At 41.5% G+C, this 21,940-nt stretch overlaps 1 protein-coding gene across 1 annotated transcript; it reads left to right on the top strand.

Annotated features, from left to right (window-relative positions):
• Positions 1-989: 989 nt before the first annotated feature.
• Positions 990-21,007, top strand: WBP4 (WW domain binding protein 4). The gene is made up of 10 exons (XM_086476581.1): positions 990-1,040; positions 7,409-7,481; positions 8,954-9,016; positions 9,111-9,234; positions 10,042-10,263; positions 11,156-11,211; positions 14,299-14,365; positions 16,331-16,491; positions 17,531-17,760; positions 20,166-21,007. Coding segments are annotated over exons 1-10 (1,206 nt in total). The 5' UTR covers positions 990-1,038; the 3' UTR covers positions 20,374-21,007.
• The last annotated feature ends 933 nt before the right edge of the window (positions 21,008-21,940 follow it).

Below are 21,940 nucleotides of genomic sequence, written 5' to 3'. Positions count from 1 at the left end.
CACGGGGAGGTACGAGGGTTTTTTTGGGGGGGGGGGGGGGGCGGGAAGCGGCTGAAGAGGGGCTTCTCCAGCTTCCCCAGCCCCGGAGGCACGGCAGGGACGAACACCCCGGGCGGCAACACGGCCCGACGGGGGCCGACGTGTCGGGGCCGCCCGTGTGCGACCCTGTTCACCCCCACGCCGCGCCCCAGGGCGGCGCCGGCGCCGGCCCCCCCGCCCCGCCGCCTCCAGCGCGCACGCACGCGCCGCGGCCTCCCCGCTCAAGGGAGCCAGCCCGGCCGCCCCCCGCCACCCCCGGGAGAGCGGAGCCGCCGCTGCCCCACGGCGCTGGGACGGCGGCAGGGAGGGCAGGGCGGCGGCAGGCGAGAAGGAGCAGGAGGAGGCGGCGGCGAAGTCGGCACGCAGCACCGCACCCGGCCCCCGCCACACGCGCTGCCTGAACTCCTCAGAAAGTTGGCAGCGGCTCCCGGCGGGACGGGGCGCCGTTGGCCGTGGCCCGAGGGCGCGCACAGCCGCCGGCCGCCCGCCCGCACAGGGCCCGCCGCTGCCTCCCCAGCCCTTTCGCACCCCCCTCCCCCCGCCCAGCACCTCCCGTCTCCCACAGCCGCGGCGGGGCAGGAACAGCCCGGCACAGGGTAGTGCCGGCGGTGGGGCTCGAACCCGCGTCCCCCGGCGGCTCGCTCCCACCCCCCGGGGGAGGGGGGGGGGAGCCGCCCCGTCCCCCTAAGCGGGGTCTCGCCGCAGCCTCTAGGCGCACGGGCGGGCGGCACTCACCGAGCGGCGGCGGCTCCCTCTCCGAGCGGCTCCCCGCAGAGCGCTCGCCTCTCCCGGGGGCGGGGGAGGAGGAGCGGGCGAAGGCAGGAGGTGGGGAAGGGCGGGGAGGAGTGCGCGGATTGAGCCCTCCCGGTTCCCGTCGCCGCGCTCCCTTCCGCCCCCCCGCCCCCCCCCCCCCTCCCCGGCCCGCCCCAGCGGCGCGGCGCGGCTGGCGGTGTGCGGCGGGGAGCGGCGCGGTGCGGCGGAGGTGCCGGGGCAGCGGCCATGTGAGTGCCGGGGGCCGGGAGGGAGCGGGCAACGCCGGCCGCGCCCCGTGCGCAGCCCCCCGGCCTGAGGGCCGGGCTCGGGCAAGGCCGGCAGCGCGGGGTGGGGGCGGCCGGGCCGGGCCCTGTCCCGGTGCCCGCAGGCCGTGAGGAGGCCTTGGGGCAGCCGGGTTGCGGCTGTGCCCCAGCTGCGGCCGGCGACCCCCGCTTGGCTATTTCTCTCTCGCTCTCGTCCCCTTGCTCCCGTCCTCCCCCACACACCCCCTCCCGCTGGTTGTTTGTTTCTGCTGCGCTTTCGGCCCCTTATCTCTCCGAGACAGGCCGGGCAGCTTCGGCTCCCGCCTGCCGGGACTGCACGTCCTGCTGCGGGAGAGGGTCTCTGTCCCTGCGGGAGTCCCTCCTGCCCCCCTCACACCGCGGCCTCCTTGGGCGTCCCTGGTCCTGCGAGAAGCGTGTGGAAGAAAGCCTCTGTGCCTTGCTTTTGCTGGGCATCGCTAGCTTTTTCAAGTGTTTAGTTAGGAAATCTGTGTTAATACCTGACCACATTGGGGGGGTGGTGTAAAAATACAAGCTTTGGTCTTCATTAAGTGAGAATGTCATATGAATGGCATTTGCTCGTTTCTGCTACTTTTCAAAGTATCCTAGCTTCCCTGCTAAAAAAAAAAAATAATCTCAACCTCATCAAAAATTTCTTTAGAGATATTTCTGTGGGAAAGTATTTGATAGCTAGGTTGTGTGAGCCGGTCTTGTGGACCGATACTACATACAGCAGTGTTCTTAATTTTAGTTATTGCTAAAATTATACCTGAACAGTTTCCTGACCCAATTTATGTTGCTGGTTTTTTCCTCTCTTCTAATTCTTATCATATTCTTCCTGACGTAGCTCATATCCTTCTTCTGGATCTACAGCAGCAGACCTCTGCTCTCAGGAGATATCCCTCACTTCAGATATTTAACTTTTGAAGGCTGACTCAAGCAGGTCTCTTTAGGTTCCCTGTATAAGGAGGAAACATGCACCTATGGAGTTCAGTTTGCTTCTCAGATGCCTATTTAGGATAGAAAAAAGTGGCATTTTGGAGATGACAGTCCACGTCTATTGATGTGGAGAACTTATGACCACTCAATACCTCCCTTTTCAGACAGCTGAAGTTAGGGGAGATGAGGTCCATTGGAGCTCCATACATGCAGAAGGCTGCCTGCCCTGATATTCTTGTGCATTCTTGTATATCGTTAAAAATATTTGTAGGATTACTCCTCAAGTTACGTAATTTACAATTTAGAAAAGAGATGTGGCAAAGCAGATCCGTGGAAATGATCTCCAGCACCAGTACAGGTCAGACAGAGCAGCTTCTGCAGACTCTGCTCTCTGCTCAGGTTGTCTTGCGGGATATTACAGTTTGTGTGTTGTTCAGAGCAGGCTAATATAGCAATAAAAAGAAGCAGCTGCTGAGGTTGTAAATTAAAATTTACCGAAGGATTACCAAAAATATAATCGACTTGAAGGCCAGAAGAGCCAAACCCTTCAGAGAACTGCTCTGTTTCATGTGGATGAAACCCGTCCAGTACTAGTCTGTAGGAGCCCACATTTAGACATACATTCAGTGATACATTAGAAAGCCAACAAGCTGAGGGTAGGTAGGACAGCCCCGTGTGCTTGGTGTGTCAGGGATGCTGTTTTCTCGAGTCCTTAAATGCCTTTTTTTTTTTTTTTTTAAATAAAAATTAAGGGTATGTATCTAAGAAGAGTTTTTAGGGTAACATTAGTGCACTGTGAATGAATGGAGTTGCTGTGAATTATTTGGGAGCAAGGGTTGTTAGGGTCATGGCACTGGGACCTACCTACTTTATGGTACAAGAAAACCTTTTCTTTTTTGGCCTCCTTCCCTGCTGATTTTAGCGTGGCATTTGTAGGTCTTACCAACAGTGGGGTATTTTAATTGGAATTAGCTGTTCTGGAATGGCATCCCATGTGGAGGAGGGTCTATTGTGAAATATATGCGATTTTTTTTTTCTTTTGTTCTTTCTTTCTATTTCTTTCCATTACAGAACTATTACTTTTCTTTAGAAGTACACAGTATTCCCAAATAGAATTTATTACTATTTTTTAATACTATGTCCTGTTGAGGGGCTGTTATGGAGCAGCCACAACAGCCACTCTGAATCCATCTCCTTGTCTAGTCAAGAACTTGAAGCTGTATATTACTTACTTCACACACCTCTATTCAAGAAGGTGGTGCATGCACAAGCTGTTCAGTGTTCAAACCTGCAGAAAGCTGTAAGATACTAATTTTGTATAAAGTCTTCAGAAGTTGTAGGTATTAAAACCAAAAAAGACTGCTGAGCATGGGTATGATGGTTTTTACCTCCTAAAGGCTTATAATTTGGACAGATACATCCCTGATACAAACCCCCCTGCATCCCTGCCAAATTTCAAGTCTGATGTTTTAGAAAAGAGCAAATGCTTCCAGATTTTGTTTGCCCAGCCAAAACTCTTTTTTTCTTGTGTTCAGAACCACCTAAAACACTTGTTTCTCCCCCCACCCCCAATTTTAATTTCAGTCGGTGTGTGGTAGGAACAAAACCTCCAGCCAGGTCTCAAAGTTTGGCAAAGCTGTCTCAGCTGAAGAGAGCTTCTTTATGAGGTTTTTTTAAGCTTCCCTATGTAAGGCAAGCTGATTGCACCACCTGTTAAAACATTAATAACTGTAAGTTGTGGGGAGAAGGAGCTCGCAGGTTGACAGTTCGGGGCCCTGGACCCCAGTACTGCTGGAGTTACTCTGCAGGTGACTTTCTGAATGCTGTCGACAGAACCTGTCCCCTTTGTGCGCTCCCAAACGCGTGGCTTGTGCTGAAGTGCATAACCTGGTCATTGCAGCATAGGCTGTGTGATTCTCATGGCTCAAGGAATGAATTATGCAAAGTAAAAATACCTGAGTTTCAGAGTTTTCTCTCTGAGATTCAGCATTTTCATATCTTTTGAAATGGCAAATGTGGCAAGTGCTGCTAATACAGTGTTGCTCCTTGTTCTTCCCTGTCTCCTCACTGCTTCTGAGGTTTTAAATTAATTACAGAAATCTGAAAATGGTTTTAACATTGATGGTATTTGCACTCTACAGCTGTTTGCAGCAGAGTTTGTCATTTCATTAAATTTTCAAGAAAACAATTTGATGTTCACTGTCTCTTTTTCCCTCCTTCCCCTTTAGCCTTCTGAACTGCTGCACATTCTGTCCCCGAGTAGTTTGGCCAGTCAAAGTTGAAAAAAAAAACCCTATTCTTTAGGAGACACAAATTTCTTGCAAGTTAATACAGGATTTCCAACTCTGGATGAAAGTTTACGGACAGAAAGTTAGTCCAGAAGTTGCCCAGTACCCATCTGTATTGGCACTGCTCTGCTCCCTAAGTGCCCAGTAGCAGATTGCCAAGCTGACTTGCCCAGCCAGCTCTGGAAGATCGGGCTCCGAGCAGACTTTGTTAGAACCCTTCCCAGGAGGTAGAGCTTCGCAGTAAAACTTGCACACCTCTCCAGGTCCGTGCCACCAAGCTGCTGTTTGGCAGCTACACCTGGGTAAACGTGTACAGTGCTGAACCTCAAATTCTGCCAGCCTGGACAAGCCAGGCTTGATGCACTCTGAACTGTCTCTTCTTTTTAGTGGAAGGAGGAAAGATAGTTGTGGTGGCGATGGCTAGCTGGTCAGCTCCCTGGTCCTTAGCAGGTTGGCCCGGCTGTAAAACTGAAAACAAGAATCAACCTTTACTCTGCTGTAAGTGCAGGTGGAAGTTAAGGAGTCTTAGAAGCTATACCATTCTGACTGCAGTGGCTTTTTAAAATAACAGTGTTCCCCTTGATTTGTACACAATTATTCAAGTATAAAAGACTTCTGTGCCACTTAACAGCATCTATTCTCAAGCCTGTATTTGGCAGATTAATCAAATAATCACATACTTAAACATTGTTATCGATCTGGATTAACTTTCAGGTTTGGGACCGGAGCCTGCAAAGCACACGTAGCATCTCACTGCAGTGGGATCTTGCTTCAGTTCCTGCTCCTTTCCAAACACTCTTTGGTTTGTTCTCATTGCAGCACTGCTGGTGCTTTGCAGGCTCCGCAGTTGCTACAGTGGCAGATGCTCAGTGGATATTTCATCTGAGCTTACTCTTTTTCTGAGTGGTATGAGCTCAAGTGGAAAATCTTCAAGAGAATTACTCAGCATGTAATACTCCTCATGCTCATAAGTCGCAGGATTTGGACCATAATTTACACAATTAACTTCATTAATCATAAAATGCAGGATTTAAGGTTCCCAGGATATTAGGTCTGGTGCACAGAGTACCGTTTACGTTTATATGTAACAACAGAGAGCCAGCTTCACTCTATATCAAAACCAATAGGAGATGAAGACAAAAGGCTTCTCCATCAAGACCTGGATTTGTACTTAAGCCTCAGGTGTGCCCTCAGGTTCTCCAGCATGATTACTGTATGCGTACCTACAGTGGTTTGTGACAGATGCGATGCCCAGTAGCATTTAGGAAAGAAATCAGGGGAAAATATAGCTGTGAAAATACATCTTGTCACACTCTCAGGTCTTGACTTTTGGGGGGGTGCAGCTGTACAGTCTTAATTTTAGCACTTACACTTCATGCTGTTGATGAGAAAGAGCCCACTCCGTTAGGTTAAACTGAGAAATACACAGATGTTGTTGCACATCTGAAACATGCAGTGAGGCTCTTTTGCAATTTATGTTTTCTGTCAGAATCAGTCCATTGCCTTAGGAAGGTTAACCCAGCTTTTAGCTGGCAATTTATCTTACATGATGTTGGAGGATTTAGAGACAATTTAGGAGCTATAGCTCAAATAGGAAAAATGACCTCGAGCTGTTTCTGAGCTCTGAATTTCTCCCTCCAACTCAGCTCATTCTCCAGCCAAAGTGTTCGATTTCCCAGACTTTGACCCCAGTATGTTTTCATCTATAAATCTCAAAAACCTTTTAATTAAATATGTGACTTAAGTAATCACGCAGTTTTAAAGTACACCATTTAGGGAGGCGTGGATTTCTCTTTAAATCTGGGGAAGCCCAGCTGCTTCTTTCTAGCTTTCCAGAAAATTGCCTGAAAAGCTGTGCATTACTAACACAAGATTGCTTATAGGTTGATGTATTTTTGCAGAGCACATCCTTCATACTTACACTTCTAAATAACTGTAGCCTCTTAGAAATTGTATTTTTTTTTTTTTACATTAAGCACTGGTAGGAGAGCGTATTTTGATATCTGCTTACATTTTAAGAGCTGAGTTTCTGCTATTAAAGATCTGCTCGCACGTATCATAAAGTTTGAGGGTGCTATCGTTGTGCATGGAAGAAGTTTTTGTTTTATTGAATAAAAATGGCGGGAAGTATTTTCCTTGAACTCTGTACATTTATCTTCAGACAGAAGGCAAAGATTAATTTTTGGGCTGATCTTTTTTAATGTTCTCAGTGTAATCTGGAATTGTTTTTGGTTTTGCCCCTCATTGTTTTTCATTTTAACTTAAAAACATAGAAGTCTGTTGCTGGAACATGTTCTGTTGAGCCAAAACATTGCATCTGTTGCTGCAAGCTAACGAGAAATTTAGTTATTTCTGCACAGTCCTCATCTGGCATTACGAAGTGGTTTTTGATGAAGAAACAGCTATCGGAGGGGTTGTTCACTTTATAGTTAAATACTTTTGTACTAACTTTTGAGCTCTGAAGAGTTTTCCCCAAGTTCCCTCACGCATAGGCATCTTAGGCAAACTGCATGGTTCAGAAATACTCACATTTTTACACTGAAATACCCAAACTGCTGTGTCTGTGACCCCACAGGTCAGAATCTGTTTTAGGATTCCCCACCGTAGCTCACATTGTCCAGAACTGCACCTTTGTGCAGTAAGCTCACCCTGTACGGTATCCAAAGTAGACTTAGACATGAAATCTGAAGTTTTATGCTTAGAAGCATTTATTGTATGCATTTTTACGAAAAGTAGTGCAAGATGCACTTTTCTGACCGTTCTGTGTTTAATTAGAGTGTGTAGAACTGCTTGTGTATCTCTGGCTCCCTTTGTCTTGTATTTATTTCTGGTTCTTACAGCGTCATCTTCATTGTAAAAATTTTGCAATCTTCAGGGGTCAGATGGGCACAATCCCAGCACTGAACTGTGCTTTATGGGACACAATGTAGCTACTCTTGCTTACTCCCCATACTGTGTTTTAAAAAAAAACAAACCAAACCAAACAAACTCTTAGCACATCATCACCCAAGGAAGAATAAATTCAGTTTCTGAAGCTATATATGTTAAAAAAAAAGGTGACTTTGATTATTGTTTCAGATTGTACATCTTTTTTTTTTCTCTCCCCAGGGCCGATTACTGGAAATCTCAGCCAAAAAAATTCTGCGATTACTGCAAGTGCTGGATAGCAGACAACAGACCTGTACGATGGTGTACCATACTACGTCAATGATTTTGAAATACTAGGAATTTGAATTACAGGCTATTAGCATCACACTTCATACTAATCTATTGATGCATGAAATTTGTTGTTTAAAAATGCCTTTGTAATACTTGTGATATTTAAAATACATTACGTGAGAGCCAGATACCTGCATACAAGACGGTGTGTGCTGTTGTGCTTGGCCGTACAGATAAGAACTGAAATATCTGACCCTGCTTTTCCTTCAGGTTCTGTAACTTAACACTTGATCTGTCTTGAAAGTTTGTGCACACCTGCTCCTAGCCTTGCTATGCAAGTAGAGAGCAAAACCTGGCATGGGGACTGTTTGTATATGGTGGGCCTGGTACAGTGAGCGCTTCAGGCAGGTTTCTTTCATTTCACACAGCCCATAGAAACATTACTGGGTTACAGAAAAGTGTTTCTGACTTGCGGATGCCTTTTGCAGACCACTAGAGCCATTGGTTTCATAATTATTTCTAAGTTTTGCATTCCTGACTCGAAGTTCAGCTCCAGCAGTATCCCTGGTGTCATCTGGCTTACACTTAGATACCTGCAGTTCAGAATGACAAGTGTGAGCTGATTGGTTTGGGTTTCTTCTTGTAGGCAGTGAAGAAAAATACACATTAAAGGGGGGGATTTGGGTAACTTACAAAGTCTGTCTTCAAATGAGATGAATCATCCCCCGGATATGCATGCTCTGCGCGTCGGTTCGTACAAAGAAATTCTAGGATTACTAGGTCAGGCTTAGGCACCTAACATCTGAACACCTAAATGAGCTCAGATGGTTTTTGTGAGAACCACAGGAGGACTTCCACTGTTGTACCTGTAGAGTTTCTGAGCTCCTTCCAGTTCCTACTGGCTTCGGTCTTTCTGGCAGCTTTTTATCTTGCAGACTGTTATGTTGTCCGTAGTTACCCAACTCTTCCACTTTGCCTTTTCCTCTCTCTCAGATTGGTGGACCTGCAGACTAGTCTAAGTATTTGTGGAGCGTAGCATAATCTAATTAAGGACCATAGCTAATATTTGGAACTCTTGAATAAGCCATATGGTTTTTAAAAGTTTGCATGAAAACAGAAAGGGTAAAAAAGAAAACCAAGGGATGATACTTGTAATGATAGGATGGAGAAGGAGCCCAGATTCCCTATTCCTTGTCTCTAATATGTGTGCTGAACAGTATTATTTGAAAAATTTTAAATCTTATAAATACAGGCTGTGAAATTTTATGATACCATTTTGGAGTGTTACTGATTTTTCGTAATTCCTATGTTTAGTGTTTCTCAGTGTTCCTGAATTCCTATAGCCATTTTATAGCTGTAGTGTTTGCTCTAAGTTTTTCAGAACAGGTTACGTTTAGGCTTGTTCAGCTAAGTTTAGTCTTAAGTAAATTTTAACTAACGAAAACTTAACTAAATTACATATGTATAACATGCATTATTTTTCTTGCTTTTAAGAGCATTGAATTTCACGAAAGAGGAAAGAATCATAAAGAAAATGTGGCAAAAAGAATTAGTGAGGTAACTAAAATATCTTATTTGCACAAATACTTATTTTTCATTTCTTTATCAGACTTGTTTAATTTATTCTCTTGGGTTTTTTGTTTTGTTTTAGATTAAAAAGAAAAGCTTGGAAAAAGCGAAAGAAGAAGAAAACATGTCAAAAGAATTTGCAGCAATGGAGGAGGCTGCAATGAAAGCATATCAAGAGGATTTGAAAAGGCTTGGAATTAAGCCAGGTAGTTCATATAGCTGCCAAAGGATTAAAGACAGAGTTGAAAGAATATTGAATAGGAATGCTTTTTTTCTTAAATTAGGTTTTAGGAACATGAGAGGAGGCTTCCACAACCCCGTTTGCTCATAAAAAAAAAAAAAAAAAAAAAAAAGAGTCTAGAGAAGTAAAAGTTGCGGTACAGAATGTTTCTTGCTGCCATGTCCTTTGATCCATGGAACAATCCGATTTGGAGTACAAAAATTAAACAATGTGATCACAAAAAATAGGTTGTAGTTGGTGTTTTGAATCAGCAGTGCAGCTTCCCTTCGTTAATTTTGTGTTTCATTTTTGCCAGTTGGAGGGAAATGTTCGCATTGAGTAGGAGAGGTTGGGTTCCCACTGGTGTCAAACACTGGAGATGGGACTCTCCGTCTCAGCTTGCGGTTCAGCAAGTACCTTTGTCCTGTCCATGCAGAGACACATTACCTGTAAAAAAAGTTTGTGGTTTCAAGCTCCTGTATCAGCTATCTTTTTCATAACTCTTGGTTTCTTCTTTGTTGTCGTTTAGTTAGAGCTCATTGGTCCTTACAGTTTTTCTCTTTACGATTCTCATCTTTTGATATTTGGACTTTCTTATGACACTATAGAGTATTGCTACAGTGCAAGATTCTTTGGATATAATCTTCTAAGTTTACCTACTAAAGGATAATACTAATGAGTGAAAATACTCATAAGAACAAAATTCCCTATTTGCTGTTGCTCAAGAGTGCCTAACATTTAAGCTCAGATTATTACTCTCTTTTTTAAAAAAGGGAATATTGTTTTCTTTCAGATGATGTAGGTCCCAGCTCGACACAGAGTAAAACACAGAGTAACACAGTGGAAACTAAAGGAAAGAAAGAAAAGAAAGAGAAGAAGGAAAAGAAGGAAAAAAAAGAAAAGAAAAAAAAGACACCTCAAGACACCTCTGTGCCACCAAAAATTGGAACGAAGGAGTGGGTGCAAGGATTTTCTCCCGAAGGCTATACATATTACTACAACACAAAAACAGGAGGTAAAACCTAGTGAGGAGCAAATGCAGAGATAGTTTGTGGATATAAATGAGAAAAGACTACCTGCATTTCTTTACCCTTCTACTTTCTCAGTAGTAAGATGATTATTAAGATGTGAACAATTAGATGGAGGTTTGAAATTTAACATTCAAGACTTAGGTGTCCAGAACTTCAGACTGGTTTTGCTGTTTGTTAATAATGGAAGAATGCAGTAATTCCACAGTTTCTAGAAATGTTTAGCCTTTTAGAGGTTAAGTATACAAAAGATAGCTGTGATCTTCCCAAAGAAGCTTTCTGATCAGGAATGTGAAATAAATTGATTGTGCCCGAGGAAATGAGAGCTGCTCTCTGATTGCTTCTTTCTGCTTTTACAGGATTTATCTAACTGACCGGCTTCTGTTGAGGAGCTCTGTGTTATGCTCTGCTTTGGAGCATAAAAGCAACTCTCTTTTATAATTAATGAGAATATTACAAACTGTTTCTTAAAAAATTAAGGATTGACATTAGTATTTACCATAGTCTTTCCTCATACAAGATAACATCCAAAAGGTAAAAATCTTGTGTGTTTAGTTTCTTCTGGCCTATGCTACCATTTAAAAAACAAACAAACAAACCCAACACCTTTTTTGTACCAAAATTCCAGTGTCTGAGTATCACCTATGGTTTAATAGAGTCTGGAAGGTGGTCCTGTTAAAGCCAAATGTAGTTATGATACTTTGGTTTATTGTTCATACCACAGTTTGATCGAGGATGATTTATATTCAGGTGAGGTGTATCTATATAACTTGTTTGTATGTGTGTACGCGTCAGTGTCATACCCTTCAGATCTGTTTTTTCTAAAGGTTATTCAACAGGATTGAATGATGGGTGAAATATGTTTTTGGTTTTTTTAAGAATCACAGTGGGAGAGACCTAAAGGATTCCAAGGCAACTCTCAAAACTCACAAACGGTAATCAAATGCTGTTATTCATACTTCTCTTTGTCCTTGTAAACACTTAGCAGGACTAAGCTAAGCAATTTGCAAGTCTTCTGATAGCAGAAGATAAATTGTTTGCTCTTAGTAAACTTAGGAAAACATAAGTTGAGTATATAGAATGTTTTATGATACACTTGATGAAAACCGAAATTTTACTATACACATCTTTTTTGGCTGATTTGTTTATCAAGGGAAGAGAAGTGATAGTGGTGGTTGTGTTTTTACAGAATATGCTTTTTTGATGCTTCAGTCCATAAAATTAAAAGCTTTTGGGAAATTCTGAATAAATTGTGTTCAACCTTTTGTGAATTAAATGTAATTCAAAAAATTACATCTTACATATTTGAAATAGTTAAGACTCCTTTATCTTAGGAAACATTGAGATTGTATTGTCAGTTAAAAAAAAGAGTGCCTATTTTTTGGTGTTTGCTTTAAGATACAGTTATGTGATAATTTCACTTTTTCCTGGGTTTCTTACAGTCATGGAACCTACATGCAAGCAACCTTTTAGCATTTTACTTTATTTTCCTGATTTAAGGCGCAGGAAAACTTGCAGAATAGTCCAAAAGACAGAAAGATTTCTCCTTATGGTTAATGGTCTTTCCTCTGATACTTACCACTCCAGGATTTTTGAGCTTCACAACATTAAAAATAGAACTTTTACAACAGTCCTGTGAAGTGATGCTACATTTCCCTATTTTCAAGACAGGTGTCACGCATACAGTATGATTTAAAGTCAGTTTTGTTTCCTAATGTTGGATTTTATGTTAGAGATAAAAAAAGCCTGGCTTTTTCAGAGTGTTTGGCGTTCTGTAGCTCTGTATTGTCACATCTCAGAAAGTAGCCTATGCTTGGTACTGGTTTACTTACAGTCAGAGGAGAAAATGGTTATAATTGTGTATAATTTTGGGCGATTGAGTCAATTCACAAAGTGTACATGAAGTCTTGTGTGTATTCCATCTCTTGTTACGACAGTGTTTTATCTCAAAAATGCAGGCTTTTTCCGTCCAATGTTCTTTCCCAAGAGAATGCACGCTTCGTGTCAGAGCTGCCCATCACATGCTACTCTGACTTTCTGATTCCTGCATCCTGCGGTTTTGCACAACTCGTTAACCAGCACTTCAACTTTATCTTTTCAGTCAAGGCATAGCTTTGCAGTATTTATAAGCCAGTCTTTACTGTAGCCTTCCACTGAAAGATGTGGTCCTGTGACTAATCTTGCACGGTCCTTGGTGCATATTTGCCCTGAGAGCGAACTAGTTCAGGGAGTGAAAACATCGAGAGTTTAGGTTCGTGCTTTGTAGGCTGAGTTCCTTGCCATCAGCTCTCTGGGTAATCGGAGATAGGCCGGTGTGGGGAGAGCAGACGGAGGAGAGAAGGAGCTCCCTTCTTGGCAGCAATTTGAAGTGAGGTCATCTCTGCTGTATCATAAACCCACACCTTCAGCCTTGGTATCTCTCTAATGCCACATGGCTGTATTTTGCCATTCCTCTCTCACCCTGCTCAGTGGCTTTGTGGTGTCTTGAGTTAGTTTCGGTATTGTTAAAAACAAGCTTTTGATTGCTCCCTTATTTAGTCTGAGCTAAAGATATAGGGAACATTCCAGATCTCTAACAAGGACTCACTGCCCAGAAATTAAAGGGCATGCTTGCAATATGTAGTGCAAGTGAGATTCGCAGGCCCTCCTTGTTTTACACGTTAGCTTGCTGCTCAGACTTTGTAAGAGGTGGAGAGAACAGAGTAGTGAAAAGGCATGTTGAAGACTACCCATAACTTCAGCGAGGTTGACATCACTCTTGTTAGCATTTATGTAGTAGGATACTCGGTGGGCCTAGTGTCAAATATCAGCTGAAAACCTCTTAAGAAGCAGGTCTGCAATGCTCAGGATCTAACTCTAACAAAAAGGGTAGGTTGTACTTAAGACTGGGTTTTTGTGCTCTTTCTACTTAGAGAAAATAAATTTTCCTTTTGCTTCTTTTGTTAAAATTAGCACACTGAAGCTTTTGAGACCAAAACCTTGAGGAAACTTGCTCACTGAAGGCTTTCTTGCCTTTGCCTGCTCTGAACCTACTGGTACAATTTTTTCCGGTTCACAGAGCGGGTGTGAGAACTTTAATTTCTGATTTTGTTGTGTTTTTTAAAAATACAGTGAGGTTTTAATAGAGTATTAAGGAAATGTATAGGTATGTGTGTGCAAAAGCCAATCTATGTGTATGTGTCTGTATACACATAGACATTTAATAATGCAAACATAATGTATGGTGAAGCTGCACAGTTGTTACAGGGGAGCAGGCAGTATTAGTACTTAAGGAGCCGTGAAATAGTTGTATGCGTGTTGATGAAAATCAGATTCTTAAGGAAGATGTTCAGTCATGGGTAATGTGGCTGATTCTTGTAAAACATCTTTATTTTACATAACCCCAAAGACATACCAGCAACTTCTGCCACATTTCATATGTATTTATTAATCCGTATGGAAAAACAGTGCTTTGCTGAAATCGGTGCTTTACTAAAAACATAAATTCATTGGCAGGCATTCCTGCAAGAGTTGATTCTTCAGTTACTTTTGGTGAAGATCTATTTTGGGATAAATTTTAGAAGGGTTTTTGTTTGTTTGTTTACGTTTAATTTGTGATAGTATTTATTGGTATTGGTTTTCTGTAGCCCTCATAAAACCCTGAGTCTTCCGGAGAATTTTTTTATCAATCTGTACTAAAGACAATGACACAGACAGGGGGTGAATACTGTGGAAAATAAAAAACGTGTAAAATAATGGCCTATGTAATAATTTGAACTGTATGGCAACACTTACTATACTGCCTCATACTCATTATCCACTGTTTGAAAAAAAATTGTGTATGTCCATTTGCAGTATTTTAAGTTAAGCAATTCAATCTCATTTGAGTCAAAGGGAATACTTTTTCACAGCTTTAGGGGTTCAAGCTTTGAAACAGTAAAATTATCAAGAACAAAAAATACTCAAGGGTTGAATAGTCTTATAAGTAATGCTTTGGCTGAGCCTTAAAACTTTTTTAATTAGCTCCTGTATCTTTTTCCTAGGCAGCAGAGTGGGTAGAAGGTGTCACTGAAGATGGTCATACCTATTACTACAACACCCAGACAGGAGGTAAGGAGAGCTTGTTTTCCAGTCAAGGTCTGTTTCAGAAGAGAGGGTTTTCAGAGAAGCATTTTGTTTTGAAAATAACTGCATTGTAAGGCCGTTACAAAGTGTTGTATTTTTTAAGCTGCTGCCTTATCTGCGATATATTTGTTGCTTAAGTCGGTGCTGGCTTTGTGTCTGTCTTGTCAGTGTGTATACGTTTGTGCTTCATAGGATTTTTTAGACATTCAACTTTAAACTATGGATTCTTCTTTTCTACATACATACTGAAATTATAGTTTGGAGACCAGAAAGGGGCAGGATTTTGTTTTGACAGGTATGTAGGACTGAATAAGAATCTCTTAAACTTTTCCTTTTGCTGACATAGGATTGATAAGAGAGTCCAGAATCTTACCTCCTCCTTCTTTTCCCTGTTTCTTTTCCCTACATGGGGAACTTCATGGTAACTCCCTCAGAACAGGCATCTGTTTTCTAAATCTGTTTGAATTATTTTAAGGTCAATGATGCCTCTCTGGAGAGCAAGTGATTTTATGCTGTCTATGAGTTTTCCTTCTGCTGTTGGGTATGAAGTGGCATTCCTAATGATGCCAAGAATAGAAAAAAAGCCAAAACCTTCCAGTTTTTCAAAATGCCACTCCCCTGTCCGAATGATTTGTGATTTCTTCTTTTGTAAGGGAAAGGAGATGCTGGTTATTTTTAAACGTTGCCTTCTAAGTTCAGATACATTTTATGTCTTTGGTTGTGTTGCTTTTTTAAAGTTCTTCATGGACACGTGACACTCGTGAAGAATGTCTTTGTAGTCATCACATTTGGTAAAATTTTGGCTTGTGAGATTTTAAAGTGTTCTCTTACTTTTATATAGCTGTAGGTGTCTTGGAAATGCTTCAGGATTACTTGTCAGTTCTGTTCATGCTAATCCCATCCTCTGAAGGCAATACAAATTTTTGTCCAAGGGAAGTAGTCGTAGTGTCTTATCTCAGGCATGTGACTTAGGAGACCGATGTCTCTAGGCTTAGCACTACAAGTCATGCTTTGGAAGGCTGCACCTTACTCCACTGGCTGTATATGGCACCTAGGAAAGTGAACTTTCTCAGTTATTAGTCCAAAACTAGATGACAGCAGTACCCTTAAGAGACTGTTCTGTTCATGCGAAGCCACCCATTGCCAGTTTCTTACCCCTTTACTTCTTCAAGATACATCTAGGTCCATACCTGTTAAGTGTTTTCAGTTAGGGATTTCTTTGGAAGTAGATAAAATGATTGGAAAAATAGTAGGTTTATTATAGTTGAAAGCTTATATAAAAATATAGATTGAAAGTTGGTGTACTTTTGCCTTATTGTTACTAAAACCAGTTTTAAGGCCATTGGGTCAACTTCTATTTAAGTGTTTCCTCTCAGTATATTTGCTGGAATACTACCTTTTAATTGAAAGTGAGGTCATATCCTGTGCACACTTCCATGTCTTTTCAGATTGATGTTTGTATTTCCTTCTTTGCTTGATAGCTCTTTAATTAGAGACCTAATGTTAGCACAGAGAAGGGGTTTATCTGCCCAGAGAGCTGAGGCTCGCAGTTACCGTTCTTTACCTTATCCTGTCTTTGTAATCAATGGATAACTCAAATCAAATAGGCATCTCTAGAGGGCCATGTGTCTGTCCTGTGTAAGGATGAGAGGGACCACAGTCTTGTGGACCACAGTTCACATGATATTTTTCTTAAGCACTAATTAAAACAAGCTTTATCAACAGTGAACTCAGCTGTCATGACTGTCTCTCTGCTGGGAAGTGAAATGTTATCTTTCTGATTATGCTTATTAAAAACAAACATACTGAACAAAGGCAAAAGCCTGATGCTAAATTATTTGCTGTATTTTTGCATAAGGCAGCACTGCTTCTGAAAGGTAATGTTGTCAAAGCAATAATAGATCAGAATTAGAAACATAAATAATGCGGTTGTTCAAATACCTTGGACAGTATCCACGTGGGAGAAACCGGATGGTTTTGTTTCATCTTCAAATGAGAAGAGTCAACGTGACAAGCGTTCCGAAGAGCTTGCAGAAACAGATTCCAGAGCATCTGAATCAGACTCAGAAGATAGTGAAAATGAAGCACAGAGTTCAGAAACAAATTTCAAGGTAAGTTTTCTCTTCAGATGCATTTTACATATGGTATTCGTTTTCTAGTATAATATGGTTTATCTTTTCATCTCCTGTGATAGGCTGTACTCATAGGTTAAATAGTACGACTGAAAGTAGTACTTTGGACTTGTTTGAATAGTAAAATGAATCTTTATTCAACTATTTGGCCCATTAGTGGCACTGTTCCAGAATAGAAAGCATGATCTTTCCTTCGGCCCACCAGAAGTAGCTTGAATTCTGCAAGAAATGTGATGTTTTCCGCGAAAGTTCACTGTCAGCTCTGAAATAATCCACAAAACAGTTTGGATTTCAGTGTGAGGATGACTTCAAACCTTCGTTGGTAAATGTGACTTCAGGAGATCTTCAGGGAATGCTTTTTGGCTGAAAATGACATGGTTGTAGTTTCCTTATTAATTGAGAAAAATCTTGGCAGCACGTAGTACAAAATCTGTATCAAATATGTATTTTTGTCTTCAGATTTAAAACTTAAGGTAAAGGGTGTGATTATGGCTGTCGTTGGGGCAGATGTTTTTTCTGAAACTGGTAGTTCAGAACAGGCGGAGACAGTTTAAATATCAAGTGTATTCACAGACAGGTGTTAATTCTAAAATACCTATTTTTGTATCACTGTGCATCATTATAAACTACTACCAGGTATTAGCTGTAAAGTGTGTACAGCTGCATGCACAGAAAACTGTATGTGAATTTTTGCCCCCCCCTTTTTTTTTAAAGACATGCAAAGCTTTGTTTTAAAGTAAGTTTCTATTGGCTACTCCTTACTAACTTCACCCTTGATGAATGGGGTTTTCCAGCTTGAACTTTTTGTAAAGTTTAAGATTTTTTTTTTTCAACTCTATGTGATGAAAGCTCAAGGAGAAAAATTTAAAGATTTTGTTACAATATGAGTTTATTGTTTCAAGTTACTCTTGGTTGAAAAGTATGAATAGTAGATAATAGTAAATAAAAGATGTAAAATAAAGCTACATTGTGTTTTTATTTAGGCATTTTTGCTTAAGGTGGGTTTTTTCCTCTTTAGAGGAAAGGTGAAGAATCAGAGGAAGGGAAAAAATCTTCCAAAGCTAAGAAGTTAAGTCCTTATGGCAAATGGCGAGAAGTTAAGCCAGAAGAAACTGTTGATAAAAAGGGGAGTACATCACCTTCCCAAGAAACATCTAGTGATGCACCTAACAAGACCAACCCCTATGGAAAATGGAAAGCAATTAACGCAGTAGAAGAAGAAGAAAAAGAAGAAGAAGAAGAACCAAGGTGAGGATCTTTTTTACCATAGTTATTTTCATGATACTAGTTTCCAGCATACTTGTTTTCAAGAGCTGAAGCTTTTTCTTCTGAATTCTGGCAGAATTAGCACAGCAGTGATTGGAAACATAGCCCAAATACAGTTCTTTCCATGGTGATTGTTTCAATAGCTCTCCACTTGGTGGATAGCGGTGGGGTTTTGGTTTTAATGTAGAAGTTCACCATGAGTACAAATGAAATTAAAGTGATTTAAAGGATCATTGTCATCCATCACTTTTCTCAGAGGCTGAGTATCAACTCCCTAAATGTAGTTACTCTAAGCTTGTGCATTTCTTAACATCATCTCCTTCAGCAATCTGGTTCAGCTGCCTCAGGAGCTCTTGTGACTGTTTTTTTAACTGCTTCCAGCCTTGGAACAGCATAGGCAGCTTTCTCAGGGCCCCCAGCTTGCAGGCTAAATTCTGTTTCTGATGAGTAATTAGTTGGGATAACTCTGCCTGGGGTTCAAGATCTATCTTGATCTTCTAGCAACCTTATCTTGATCGTACTAGGTTAGCATTGCTTTGAATTCCTTCCCTGTGGGATCAATAGTTCCTGGCATCGAGAGTATGCTCTTCGAGACTATGAGCTATTCCTACCTAAGCCTGGCATGTTTGGCTGAGTTACTTCCACAAGCGGTGAGTTATTTCTCACTTTGTGGTGTTGTACTAACTGGTCGCTTGAAGGATGCAGCCTAAAAGACACTCCAAATTTTTTGTCTTACTTTCACCCAGTATTGCAGTAAAAGACTTCTGGTTCAACTGTTTTACTTGTTCCCTAATTTCCCTACTTTCAAAACAAAGTTAAGCAAAACCAAAGCCACTACAACCTTTTCTGCTGTCACTGTGGGTAAGTGCTGGAGACTCTTATAACGTGGTGGGAGACGCCTTCTGTAATGATTTAACTAAGGAGATGAGAGACGAAAGGTGTGATCTAGTTATGCCAGTTTTAAATCTGGAAGCTGTCTCTCTCTCTCCCATGTCCAGCTGATGTACTGCAGTTGTTTTCATGACATACATTGGATCAGGAGATTTGATTTGGTTTGGTTTGGTTTAATGCCTGAGATGACTCAATTTTTTGGTGAAGCGTGCTGTCCTTTATGGCCAGTTTCTTATTGTGGGGCCGTGTAGGAGTCTGGAGAAATTAGGGTTTGGACAACAAATACCATCTTTTCCCTCATCCTCACCCCATTCTCCAGCATTTTAGTTTAAGTTATTCAGCAGTTTTGACACTGTTCAAGCTAAATTAAGCACTGATATTCTTCCTTGGAGATGGTAGCATTTACGTAACACCTCCTATATTGGACCAGCTAACCGCTCCTTGACTCCAGAGCTGATAAATCCTTTCAGGTTTTTGGAAAGCACTGACCTTAGTTCAGTCTGTACACGAACACACAGGCTTGAGATATACAGACATGTAAATAAGACAAATGCAGTTGTTCGTTATTTACTTTAAATTGAGACTAGGTGCGGTGCCAGCCACTTTCAGGAGGTTTGCATTTTTGGGGCACTGCAACAGTCGCATTTTCTTGACTTGCAGTCATTCTCATGGCTCTGGTTTGGGTGCTTGAGCTGATCCATGTCTTCCTTGAAGCGTAGGACCTGAAACTAGGTATAGTACACGAGCTGACATCAAACTAACACACAGTAATACTGAAAGATTTCTTGTATGGACTGGCCAGGAATACAGCGTGTGTCTCTCTGCAGCAGTGTTACGCTGGTGTGATTCCTGACGGACTTCTGATTTAGATCATTTTCTGCGAACTGTTTGTTTGTTCTCCATGGTGTGTTTGTGCCACAGGTTACTCTTTTGGAACACAGTGTTTTGCTGTTGACCCCTTAAAACCAATTGGGCGATTTTAAGACGATGTCTTTGATTTGTTCAGATCAGTATTAGCTGTGATCCTGTTCTCCAAAGCCGCTTCTCCCAACTTGGGGGTCACTGGCTGATTTGGTAGGCCTGTTCTCTGCTCTGTCCTGGAGACCCTCAAGGATGCACACTTCTGGAAAACTACTCGATAGCATTTTGGCAGTGAACCATTGCTAGTTACTCACTGACTACTGTCTTTCAACATTCTTAAATTTACACACCTGCTGTCTTTGGCAGGACTATTCCATGACGAGTGCTCGGGCCATGCGATAAGCTCTGTACAGAATGAAGTCTTCGGGGTTTTTTACATTTTATGGCAGCCCACACAGAAGAAACAATGAACGTGTTTTTTTTCTTGATCCCTGTCATGATGGTGATCTTGCTAGAAGACTGCATCTAGCTCAAAGCTGCTTTGACAATTAAATATGGACGTTACTGTCTGCGGTACACCATGTTGTTTTCTCCTTGTAGATTTAACCCTTTCATGTTTTCCTCTCTTCTCCCAGTGAAAAAGTGGACCTGGAGCTTCCTAGTACAGAGAGTGACAATCTACCACCTCCAGTGCTAGAGGTTCCAGAAGATGCAACAATGATCTTTAAAGAGAAAACAGTCACCTCCCTTGGAGATCTGACAGAAGGGGTGCCAACATTTAAAAAGAGGAAATTTGAAAATGGAAAATCTAGAAACTTAAGACAAAGACTAAGTGATCAGTAATACTTAGTAGATCATTTTAGATTCTGTTTAAGCTAGAGTGAATCAAAAGTTTAATATTTTAAACAGGCTTTTATAAAGACAATGTTGGATAGAAATTAAGGATTTATAGGTATTAAAACATATGTGAGTTGTAATATTTTTTTATTTTATTTTGATGTGATTGATTTTGGAATGGAAGTTTGTGTTATATTACTTATGCAATATTGTAAATACATTTATTTTTTATTTTAACCATGCCATCTAAGTCCGATTTGCTCTGTGTATGCTGTTTTAAATACATTGCGTAAGGTTTTTTACTCCTTTTCTAAGTATGGGAGAATGTAGCAATCCTTGATCTGGCCACAATGATTCAGACCTTTTATTTTTACAGAGGAACTGCATCAATGGCATGTACCCAAGCTTGGTTGTATGGAGTAGTTTCCCAACTAATGAGTAAAAATATTGTGCTTACTAACCTTTGGCTAATCGCTTGCAAAAGAGCAGGTGGTGAGACCGCCAACATTTCAAATAGATCGTTTGAAAGCTGTTTTTAGAGGAGTTGGTCACATCAGTGCCACTCGTTCCAAGTGGCGTTCTGAAAAATTATTTGTGGACGTGCATGATAAATGTATTAAACCTCTGCAGAAGATTTAAACCGGATGAATCTTAACTTTTAATAACAGCACCAGAGCCACCCAGCCCTGTTGGAGTAGGTATTTCTGTGGTGTCTGCCTGTTGTATTGTGCTTTATTGTTGTCTCCGCTGGAATTTTTCCTTCTTTTTACACATCAAGTTTTCTTTTTTTGGGGGGGTTTGTTTTCTTTTTTGTCTCTTTCCCTATAAAAAATACAATTGCCTGATATTTTCATGAAAAAATATTCCAAAGACCTGGCCCCGCTACAGCATACAGCACCCTTTTTGAGGCTGATGGGTTTTGTCTGTCGCTAAGAAGAGTATATTGAATGGTTGCAGTGTTCGCTAAGCTGAGAGGGGCTAAGTGTATTGAAGCTTCATCATTCTCAGGACCATAGGAGAGGAAAACAAAAGATGGATAACTAGAGCTGATGGCTGTACTGTCCAAGATGGCTTGGACATTTTCTTTAGATTTGATTTCTTCACTTGGTGGGATTGGTCTGCATTTAGCATCACCAAGATTCATTGGCTGCATAAGAATACAGCTACGCTCATTGCTTCTCTAGGTATCAAACAGTGGACCATAAAGGTTCAAACCATGAATCCATTAAAAAATATGTCTTTGTTCCTAAAGCTCAAGGAGTGCAAGACAGGGAGTTTGGTTTTTCATGTATTACAAAGGAAGCTGAAGTCCTTTCTTCTGTTCTATGGTATTTTCTCTGTGTGTAGAAGAGAACTAGGTATTGTATTTAATCCCATGTGTTTCTTTGGCTTCATCAGGGTTGTTGTATTTTTCTGATGTTTGTTTTGAGAAATTTGAAAGATTTCTGTAATACCTAGCCCTGGATTGTCATTTAGAGATGCAGGGTGCATGCTGGATGCCCTTGCAGTCGTAGATGCAGGAACATAACAACAGGTACTCCATATGAAGGACCTCACATACAAGGCTAAAACA

Source organism: Leptosomus discolor, chromosome 1, assembly GCF_034619465.1.
Source record: "Leptosomus discolor isolate bLepDis1 chromosome 1, bLepDis1.hap2, whole genome shotgun sequence".
Lineage (NCBI taxonomy): Eukaryota > Metazoa > Chordata > Aves > Leptosomiformes > Leptosomidae > Leptosomus > Leptosomus discolor.
This window is presented reverse-complemented; position numbering and strand designations above follow the sequence as displayed.